We start from the raw sequence: 11,587 nt of genomic DNA on the forward strand, positions 1-11,587 counted from the left end.
CATTTTGAGAAGCCAATGTCTAAGTTGCCCATCCCTGTTAACCCTGTGTACCAAGGGGGTGGGAATGATCCTCGCTATAAAGATTCATTCCCTCTTTTGAGCTACTACATCCATAAGTATAGGTCAAGTTCATAAAATTGTAGCGGATTACTCTTTTTTGTCCTCTTCTTTCTTCCTCTAGTCAAGTTCTGATCATCCAGCCATTGAAGCCTGGTCAAATGGTGTTATCTGCAATTATGGGTATTCTTGTACATCTCCCCTCACTTCATATCAGCTGGACACTTCACTCTCTGCTCTAGTCCTCTGTGGCCATGTCCCTGCCCCTGGGACAAAGAATCCCTAGGTCTCGCCATACTGCTGGCCAACCAGGGTCTCACAATTCAGGTGGAAAGGAATCTGTTGAACGTAGTCAGACTTAGCTCACAACTTCACTGATGTATTTCCCCCACTTCCCCTTATAGGTAGATCAACATGGTCACCAGCAAGACCATATGCCTGCTCACAACATGAACTTTTTGAAGCTCCATCATATTTAGTGTATTTGGGGAGAAACAAAAATCATAATTTAGTAATAAAAGTGTTATAAGCTGTCATGTGTGATGTAACTATTGAAATTAAGAAGGTATGACAGACTTTCATTTGAGACTCCAAACTGAAAACAATCGAGCTGGGATTTCTTGCCCTTAACATGGTGTACTCTGCCTTGATAAGAAAGATAAAAAAAGGATACTGTCTTTGAAGAGAATAGAGAGGTTCTATCAGAGAGGTAGCAGAGAATTAGTACAATGTGTATTTCCCACAGCAACATTGAGGTTTACGATTACCAAAGTCATCACACGAAGAAATAGTTGTTTAGGAAGGATGAAATAACAAGTGAATCATTGTTGCATTGTCTTGTTGTGGTTGTTAGTTGCCATTGAGTCATTCCTGACTCATAGCAACCCTGTATAGGGTTTCCCAGAAGTGACTGGTGAGTTAGAACTATTGACCTTGTGGTTCGAACTGACCTTGCGGGCTAGTGTTTATCCCACAGCACCACACCAGGATTCCTGTCATTGTCTGTTGTTGTTGTTAGTGCCATCGAATTGGCACCGACTCATAGCAGCCCTATGCACAACAGAAGGAAACACTGCCCCGTCCTGCACCAACCTCACAATCCTTGCTACGTCTGACTCCATTGCTACTGCCACTGTGTCAATCCAGCTCACTGGGAGTCTTCCTCTTTTTCTCCAACCTTCCATTCTACCAAATATGAGATATCATTCTCCAGAGACTGGTCCCTCCTAAATATATGTCTGAAGTACGAGAAACGAAGTCCAAGGAGCACACTGGCTATATTTCTTCCAACACAGATCTGGGGATTTTTTGTTTGTTTGTTTGTTTTTGGCAGTCTATGGTATGTTCATGGTACTGTCATTGTCTGGTGTGGCGCTGTGGGTTAATGTGCCAGACTGCAAAGCCGTTTGAACTGCATTGTTGGTTCAAGCTCACCAGCTGCTCCCCAGAAATCCTATACAGGGTCACTATGGGTCGGAACTGACTCGATGGCATTTAACAACAATGACATTATCTAGGTCCTAAAAATTGGTAACTTGTGTTATAACACAGAGATAGCTCATTCATTCTTTCTAATATGCATATATAGCCAATTCCTACCAGTCCATGAGCCCATGATATGAAAGGTAGATTACTTTTGTCCCCTCTACCCTGGTCACAAGGGGAGTGTGGCTTTGTGAAAGGAGACAAATGGGCTTGCAAGGGTCGGTGCTGACACAGCCCAAGTTAGTGACCTTTTTCATTGTGATTCCTTGCCCCTTGTAGGCAATGGAACAACAAAGCATGCCATTGCCATGGCTCTGGATCCTGTTGCTTTGATCCTAGCCAGTAGCCTGGAGCGATCTTGCAGTAGGAGCACACACACAGCACATGCTTATTCATTGCAAATGTTCCCAAAGATTGTGTGTACCAATTTATTCAGGTAAGGAGATGTGACTTTAGACATTATATCTCAGGGCAGGGGATGGATGGACTGATTTTGTGATGTTTTTTCCTGCCTCTGGCTTCCTGAAGATGGCTGAACAATCTGGGATGAAGCGGCCTTAGCCCTTTATCCACCTAATAATGGCCACAACAATGGAGTCTAACATGCCATCAATCTTGAAAATCGTAGAGGACCTGGCACTGCTTACTTCTGTTGCCTATAAGAGTGCCACAAGTCAGAGACAACTTGACAACAACAATATTCAATGATAACAAGAATCATTAACTGGGTACTGGACCTTGTACAGACGTTGTCATTTAACCCTCGTGAAAAAGCTAAGAGGTTCAACTCACTATTTCCATTTTGTTGTTGTTGTTAAGTGCCATCGAGTTGGTTCTGAACCATAGCGATCCTGTATAGGGTTTCCAAGGAGCAGCTGTTGAGCTTGAACCACAGATCTTGCAGTTCAAATGGCATTGCAGTCTGGCGCATTAACCCACAGTGCCACACCAGGACTCCACATTTCCATTTTAGGCATGAGGAAATTGAGAGTTGAGAAGTGTATGTGGATGGTACCATTGCCTGCTTCTGTTGGCATCTTGTATGGATCACATGAATAGATACATAATGCTTGTGGGGTGGGATGTTCTCTGTGTGTGTGTGTATGTGTGTGTGTCTTGTGCATGTCATTGAGCACCCTGCCTAGGACAGGAGACACCCTCAGTTAATGAGACCATACTACTTTTATCCTATACAACACTGAATATTTTGCCAATGCTTAGATCCAGTTGATAGTGGCTGAATTAAATTAAAACCTCACTAAATGGATTTCACAAGTTGACTTTCCGTCTGTTAATTAGCTTTCTGACAATTTGAGTGGTAATTGGATGATGGAAAGAATAACTAATATCAAAGGTTGTTTATTTGTGGATTGAGAATTTATCACAGTTTTCTCTTCTTTCTGTTAGCATTTAATTCATGAATAGGCTCCTAAGTTAACTATAGAGAAATTATATTACTAAATATTGAATAGTAATTACAATACACGATGTTTTCCCTTTAATTAGCAAATCGACTTCATTATGTTTCAGATAATTGTTACATATCATTTGATATTATTTCTTCATCATTTGTGGCAGGTGATTACATTTCCACAGGGTATCATTTTTTATCACATTATTTTGAAATTTGATTGCGAGATTATGCAGTACAGAATTCGGTGTATTCAAATCACTGTAAATTCTCTGAAGGTCTTCACTTCTGGGAAATTTGCATGTCTCTTTTCCTCCCTGAGTGTCTGATAAGTAAGAATTCAATATTAATGAAGTGCAATGATGGTGGAAATCTCTCTAGATGCCCCATATCAGAGACCTTGGTGTCTGACCTTGGAAACTTTAATGTGTGTCCAGTTGCAATAGCCATCTCTTTGAATGCCAGTCTATTTGCTGATCAATGCAAATGTTCGCAAGGATTGTGTGTACCAGTATGATCTCCTCTGACCCCTAAAGGGACTCAGGGGCTTGTAGCCATAGCTGCTTGCTTTCCTCAGCCCTGTCTTTGAGTAATTGGACTGATTGTGGCCCTTCATTGCATCATGATAAGATCAACACTGAGAGTCTCACTAGGATGGAAAATCAGTAGCACTTTGCATTGCTCTCACACAGACAGACCTCCCTGCCATTTCGAGATCATAGGCTACACACATTATGGTCACTGTGGCATTCAGGTATTAACAGATATGGCAACCAGATGGCTGGTCACAATTTGTCTTGTTAACTTGATTATCTGATTTACTACAAGCTCTGCAATAATACATAAGTAGCAGCCTTTGAGGGGAAAAAAGTTTCCCCCAATTAGCCTTTGTCTATGCAAGACAGCCCACTTGTTTCAAGTTAAGTCCTTTTAGAGCAGGGGTGGGGAAACTTTTATCTGCCAAGTATCATTTGGAGATTTATAATATAATTCATGGGCCACTCAAAATTATCAACTTTTAAGTTGATAAATTAGCTTGCTATATTTGGTCAAACATTTATTTAACTTACCCCTGGCGCTGTGGATTAATGTGCCGGACTGCAAAGCCATTTGAACTGCAAGGTCGGTGGTTGAAGCTCACCAGTGGCTCCTTGGAATCCCTAAACAGGGTCGCTGTGGGTCGGAACCGACTCGATGGCACTTCGCAACAACAACAATGTGATGGCTAGAACTGCAGTTACCTTGGCAGGGCCAGATCAAATGATTCCGTGGGCCTTACACAGGAGCTTTGCTGCTAACCTCAAGGTTATCATTTCAAATTTACCAACCGTTCCATGGGAGAAAGATGAGGCTTTCTGCTCCCTTAAAGATTCACTGCCTCGGAAACTCTAGGCAGGGTCACTATGAAGCAGAACCTACTCCATGGCACACTACCACCACCAATGCCATGGCTTGAACTGCAGTTACCTTGGCAGGGCCAGACCAAATGCTTTTGTGGGCCTTCTTATATGGCCTGTGGGCCGGAAGCTCCCAACCCCTGTATTAGAGGAATGAGAAGAGGCTACAATTACACAGTCTTACAAAGATGATTAAGATATTAAATGGGAAGCCACATTCTTGCATTCCCTCATTTTGTTTTGTTCAAAGGAGTTGAAATAATCTTGCTTAATGCTACCAGGATGCTGTCAGTACTTCAAGGGAATAACTTTCCTATTTAGATTTGGTTGCGCAGTCTGTTTAACAGCTATTTTCTTTATAATGGCATGTTGCATTTCCCAGCATTCCTCAGGGCATGCCAGGAGAATGGCATGGACCTCTTGAATAATTAATATGGTTTTCAGAGCAGTAGTCATGGAAACCCAAGCAGTGTCACATATTTGGATTATAAGAATTAGGCACATTTTGAGTATTGCAGTTAACCAAAAGAGGTGACTATCCCCACAAGACAAAAGTGTTTTTCCCAATTCCCTGAGCTCAGTGAAATGGACGTGTTTGTGTGTGAGTCTGAAACTAATTCATGCTTTATAAGAAAATTCCTATTACATTCCTGTGTTTGAATTGCTTCATTGGTTCCCTTTGCTGGATCTATGTTTAATTGTGAGGCTTTCATATTCAGGGTTCTGTTTTCATACTTAATGTATTGCTGTGCATAGTCATAGGTTATTTTTTATTAAAGAGAAAGTATAAAACTAAATTTGGAGTAGAATAGCATAGGCTCCTCACTGTTCTGAGTATCTCTCAAGTATCATAGGAGTCCTGATTTGGCACTGTAGGATAAGCACTGGACTACTAACTGCAAGGTCAGTGGTTCAAACTCACCAGCCGCTCCTCAGAAATCCTCTACAGCGCTGCTATGAGTCCAAACCGAACCCTATACAGAGTCGCTATGAGTGGGAACCAACTCCATGGTACCTAACAACAACAACAACAGCAACAACAAAGGATCACAGCCTTCCTATTGCTGCCCCAAACCTCTGATGACAATACAATATAGGATTTTCAACAGTGCTAACAATTGCTATGCACAGAGGAGACATAAGTGTGTTACCAGGAAGTTTCTAGACCTGCTCTGTTAGACCAGTTGTATGGCTCTTTCATCTGTCTCAATAACTGCTTCTTTAGAATCAATATCGTCATTACCTTGGATGTATGTGTGTGTGTATGTGTGTGCGTAAGAAGTCAACCAGGCAATCACAAAAAGCTATCATCCAGTCTTCAGTAATAGTGTACGTGTAAGGAATAAGAATAAATAGAAGTTATTTATAGAGTGCAGACCTTCTGGTTTCATACCATGTTATGCTGTTATTCGCTCACGTTGATCCCATCCACAACTGTGGTGTGTAAGACTCCCCAGACTCTGTTCTTCTAGACTGACAAAGGCAGTGATTAGTAAGACCATTAACAAATAGTGGAGGAGGAAAAGGATATAGAAAAGCAAAGACCTACTTTTGTTACTTCCTCCTCCCTCTTGTTTTCTGCCTGCTTTTTAAAATGGACTTTCTCACCAAAAAATGTGCCACCTTATGGAGGCCCACACATGTTTAGGCTATTTTATTGTGCATTCCCCTATGCCAAGTGGCCCTGAGTAGCAGAAATCCTCGGAGCATCTTGTCTTCCCTTGGACCTTTCTCTGTGAGCAATATGCTCAGCAGTAGGGCATCCTGTCTTCCTCCTGACAATGCCACAGTGTCTCACTTGCATTAGGTCCCACCTACTTTTCACCTCTGAGGCTGTGCTTGCGCTGTAATTAGGATTCGGGGTGCGTTGCTGGCCCGGCTTCCATCCATCTGTTGATAAATTGCAGCTACTGGAAGATTCTGTTTGGAATTGCCAGGCAAATGCTGGAAGGATGGTTTGAAAGTGTGCTTCAGCCAAAGCACAAAATGCCTTCTCCAGCCCCTCCACTGCCACACTCATTACCTCACTGTTTTCATTTAGTTGTTCGTATGCAACCCTTACTTTAGCTCTTGGCCTTTAATTCTTTCTATAGTTTGGCCTGGTCAGAAAATTCTGAACACCTCTCATTTGAGTCGCCTTTCCTTTTATCATTTGAGGTTTTGGAAATTTTCTGTCAAGTTTGCCTGCTTGCCAGGGCTTGTTGATTTCATCCCTCATGCCCCTGCCTTATCCCTCAGGCTGTTTCTTTGACATCTCCCTTCCCACTACTCTTTTTATTCCTTGGTTGTTTCTTGAGGACCAAGCTGCCATTTTCAGTACCCGTCTAGTATGCATGCACTGCTCCAGAAAGATTTACTCTGTTTAGTATTTTGTTCTGGCTGCCTGCCTCCTGCTCCTTCTGCCCACCTTTTTGTGCCTGGAACCCTCTCTCCATTTCCCTCTCCCCATCACTTTCCCTAGCTTGTTCTTACCCATCTTTGAAGACTGTGCTTTACTGCCATCTCTTTCCCTTCCATGGCATCCACCCCTCCCAAGCTGAACCAAATGCCCCATGTATGCTGAGCAGGTTAGGATGTTCAGAGGGTCTGCTTTTAGGTTTGTCCCCTGAGACCCACACCAACACAGACTATGAGGTTCTTGAGAGCAAAGTCCTTGTCTTAAGTATTTCTTTTTCTAGTCCATATTGACTTCTGTGCCGTGTTGGTTTCATTTGGAACTGTTGGCTAAAAAAATATTGTCAAGAAGCTTCAGTTGGTTGCCTCAAATGATTTTCACTACCTAGAAGTATAGTCTGTTTTGGGAAAGCACACCATATCTGTCACCTAGCTAACACTGTATTTTTGTTCTTGTTAAGGACTGTCGAGTCAGTTCTGACTCATAGCCACCCTGTTTAGGGTCTCTGAGGAGCGGTTGGTGGGTTTGAACTGCCGGCCTTGTGGTTCAAACCCACCTTTTGGGCCAGTGCTTATCTTACAGTGCTACACCAGGATTGTGTAGGACAATGATATTTGAATACAGACTGTGAGACATAGCTATTGAAGAAATTAAATTCTTTCAAATGATCTCACTAATTTAGGGTGCACATCCACTCCCGAAAAGTTTTGTTGAAAGCTTGAAGTGACATGAATGTTAGGCTCTGGTATCATAGGCAAATGGCTTAGAAAGGCATCGCTCCCCATCTTGGCTGTCAACTTAATTAAATGCATAGCGACATGTATAAATAGATGTCCATGTAGATGGGCTCCAGGGTTTCTACTAGAAAGGGTGCCTTTTCCTTGAGGCTGGGAAGCCCATTCCCCTAGTTGCAGCGTTGGTGTCTAGGCCAGTGTCAGATATACTCCAGTCCTGTCTGTGTACATCAGCACGCTAGCTGAACTATTTGACATCATCAGAGAGAAGGGCTCTTGGAAACATATACAAAATGGTGTCTCTGATTAAAGATAGCAAGCACTGTCAGTGTCCCCCAGCAGCAGACAAAATCCACTATTCATTTGAAATAGAAGTGTTTTTGTTATGGCAATTAAGCACCATTGTCAGTTTCCATATGCTGAACTGAAAACCCAAGTAGGTCTGTAATTGATGGCTGAAATGGCTGCATATAGCTGTAGTATTTGTTACCAAATCGTCTCCCATATATTTTGTCTGTAAATAACACTGGAGTAGTGCACACATCTATATGGAGCTAAATTTCACCTGAGATGCACATGCACAATTTTCTCTGAGTTCAATGCAAGGCCAAGCACAATTTAGTTCTGTGAATAACAGGCTTTTATCAGCAGTGTGTATATCATGGCTACACGTGTTTTGAAAAAGAAAGTGATTGTTGTCATTTGCCATAGTAAAAAGAGAGCTGTCTCTTGTAACATATTTAAATGATACTATTAGTCATTTATGCCCTCAATAGAAATGCTGTTTCATGTTTACTTATTAAATATAATGGTACAGAGAGAATCTTTTGATGTGCAAAAATCTAAATGATAACTGGATTGAATAAAATTAAAGTGCAGTCACCCCCATGCAGCATGCAGAAACCAAAGGAAAAGAATTTTATGTTCTGTGTCTGTGCTAGGCAACAGTCTGTGAGGTGGCCAAATAAACACGATCAAATACAGAGATTTCTTCAGGGACATCATTGGTGCAGTACTCTGAATGACTTGGGGGAATGGCAGCACTCAACATGGAATTCTCCAGTGTACTGAAAGTGAGAAGGGGAGAATGGGCAACAATCCTTTTATGTTGTTTTTATTAAGTGCCATTGAGTTGGTTCCGACTCATGGAGACCCTAGATGGGGTTTCCAAGAAGCAGCTGGTGGCTTTGAACTACCGACCTTGTGGGTCACAGTCCAGTACTAATCCTACAGTGCCACACCAGGAGTCGTTGTTTCTCTTACAGTCACATGGAATTACACTGTCAGTTTGTTGTACTCTAGTGACTTGTGTGTTGCTACGATGCTTCAAGTTATGCCACCACCAGTATTGTAAATTCCAGCAGGGTCAACCATACTGGATAGGGTTCAATGGAGCTCCCAGACTAAGACAGACTAAGAAGGAGGACCCAGGGAGCCATTTCTGGAAAAAAAGGCCAATAAAAACCTTATGACTAGCAGTGAAGAATTGTCTAAAATAGCGCCGGGAAATAAGCCATGCCAGGAATGGCAAATTTAAGAGGCATTGCATCACATTCGTTGTCAAAAGAGCATTTCAAGATCTATCCTGAAACCTAATGTTGTAAATGATAATATTCATATGACTGGAAGGAAGACCAGTTGATAAGATTATTAATCAAATTTATGCACCAGCCACTAAAGCAAAAAATAAAGAAACTGAAGATTTCTACCAACTTCTTCAGTCTGAAATTGATCAAACATACAATCAAGATGCAGTGATGATCACTGGTGATTGGAATGCAAAAGTAGGAAACAACGAAACTGGAAAACATAGCCTTGGTGATGGAAATAATGCCAGAGATCACATGAAAGAATGATATAGAACCAATGACTTACTTATTGCAGGTACCTGCTTCTCAACAATGTATACGGTGACTGTACACATGGACTTCACCAGATACGATATATAGGAATCAAGTCAACTCGCGAGAGTCAAGCAGAGGTGTTCGATATCATCAGTAAGGACAATTTCAGGGGTTGCTAGCAGAACAGACCACCAAATGCTCATACACAAATTCAAGTTGAGGCTGAAAAAAATGAAAACAAGTCCACCAGAGCCAAAGTGCTGCTTCGAGCACATCCCATTTGAATTCAGAGACTGTCTCAAGAAAACATTTGACACATTGAACACTAATGGCAGAAGACAAGACAAGTTGTCGCCAGACATCAAGGACATCATACATGAAGAAAGCAAGAGGTCATTAAAATGTGTTTTCAAAATCGTTTTGCTAATGCTTAAAGCTAATGACACTTCAGTAATAGTACACACACTGAATGCTCAGATCTCGGTTGTTAAATGCAATTTTGCTTTAAAAGGATTCCTTGCACAAAAGCTGATTTTAAGATTAAAACAGGAATAGTACAAGATTATCCAGAAACATGACGAGGACATGTCAAAAGGTTCTACCTTAATGGGATGCTCACTAGTTGAGGACAATTTTGAACACCAAAATACAGTGAAACTGGATCTGCATCCTGCTGAGAGTTGCTTGGAGTTTCCTCTCTTCTTGCCTTGCTCACAACATGGCAGACAATGCTGATGGTGCTGAGACCCAGCAGGAACTAGACTCCCTTATGTTACCACATTTGCATGCAGCTAAAGTGGTTTTTGGTGGATGTACCAGGTCCTGTAGACTGTGGGTATAGTAGACTCCAGGGCCCTAGCCAAAATCACAATCTTCAGAACATCCAGGGTACAGAATCCTGTGAAGAGTTGGATCCTGGCTGAGGCGTTGTGGCACCAGAAACATCACTGAAATGAGAAGAGGAAACAACTTGAGACATTCTCGAGGACTCATATTTCAGGTCATCAGACTCCCAGCATCCCGTTGTTTAAGAGAATATAAGTATACTCGGGAGTCTAATGAGCACAGTCCTGCTTCTATCACTAAAGCTGAAGAGAAACAAGAAGCCTTACATTTATGTTTCACTGTCCTGCGTTTTGATGAATAGTGGTTTGATAATTTTGTTGCTTAAGCACAACAATTGTGAGTATGACACAGGACCAGGCAGTGTTCCATTCTGTTGTGCATAGGGGTTGCTATGAGTCAGAACTGACTCGATGGCATCTAACAATAATTTTGTTGCAAACATGAGTTTGTTGAACTCTTTGAATAAAGAAATGAATTTCCTTGCTCTTTTGGTACAATGGCATTAAAATCTCTGCTAAGGTACAAAAAATATTAAAACATAATACAGTGAGACCTGTGAGCACCAGAAAAGGATGGGTATCTCAAGGTTTCTGCCTTGTTTTAGGGAAAAGAAATGGAGTTTTTCTTCTCTGATAAGTTTCTTCCTTACACAGGTTCTGGCTTTCACAGGTTTTACTGTGCATACTGGTAAGAAAGGGTTATAGTGCAATGAATGAAATACAATCCCACGTAACCGTCAAAGAAATGATGGAATTAGAAAATCACCTTTTGTACCACTGTAACAATTGATTCCATGGAATCATCCAAAACAAACAAATATGCTGCCATAGACTCAATTTCAACTCCTCGTGAGTTTTTAAGGTACGTTCCCATTGTAGAGTGTACTTCAGTACTTTTTATAAATGAATACTATTTCATTGTATGGATATACCACATTTTATTTGTTAATTAATTGGTATACAAGCATTTGAGTTTTTTCCAGTTTCTGTTTATTAAGAATAATACTGCTGTATACATTTATATACAGGTTTGTGTATGAACATAGGTTTCACTTCTCTTGGGTGTATATCTAAAAGTGTGGTTGCTGGATCATGGGTTACACCAGGTTTAACTTATTGAGGAATTGCCAAATTGTTCTAGACTCCTGACTCCAATGCATGAGAATTCCATAATCTCCATTTCTTCACAAACAGTTGTGATTATTTGTCTTTTTTAAAAAAAATATTATTATGGTCATCGTTTTCTTGTTAGGTGGCATTGAGTCAGGTCCAACTCAGAGCAACCCTAGGTAAAACAGAACAAAACACTGCCTAGTCTGCACCACACCACTGCTGTGTTTGAACGGACTGCTGCAGTCACTATGTCAGTACATCTCATTGAGGGTTCTTTGTTTTCATTGGTCCTCCCTTCTACAGGGA

The 11,587-nt window shown here is 41.3% G+C and overlaps 1 protein-coding gene across 1 annotated transcript in view; it reads left to right on the top strand.

Annotated features, from left to right (window-relative positions):
* Positions 1-10,274, top strand: part of LOC102832666 (oocyte-expressed protein homolog) — a 12,005-nt gene extending 1,731 nt beyond the window's left edge. Inside the window, exon 2 of the mRNA XM_006869731.1 lies at positions 10,152-10,274. Coding sequence (XP_006869793.1) covers positions 10,152-10,274 — 123 coding nt within the window. The remainder of the gene's footprint in view (positions 1-10,151) is intronic.
* The last annotated feature ends 1,313 nt before the right edge of the window (positions 10,275-11,587 follow it).

This window comes from Chrysochloris asiatica, unplaced genomic scaffold (assembly GCF_000296735.1).
Source record: "Chrysochloris asiatica unplaced genomic scaffold, ChrAsi1.0 scaffold00134, whole genome shotgun sequence".
NCBI lineage: Eukaryota > Metazoa > Chordata > Mammalia > Afrosoricida > Chrysochloridae > Chrysochloris > Chrysochloris asiatica.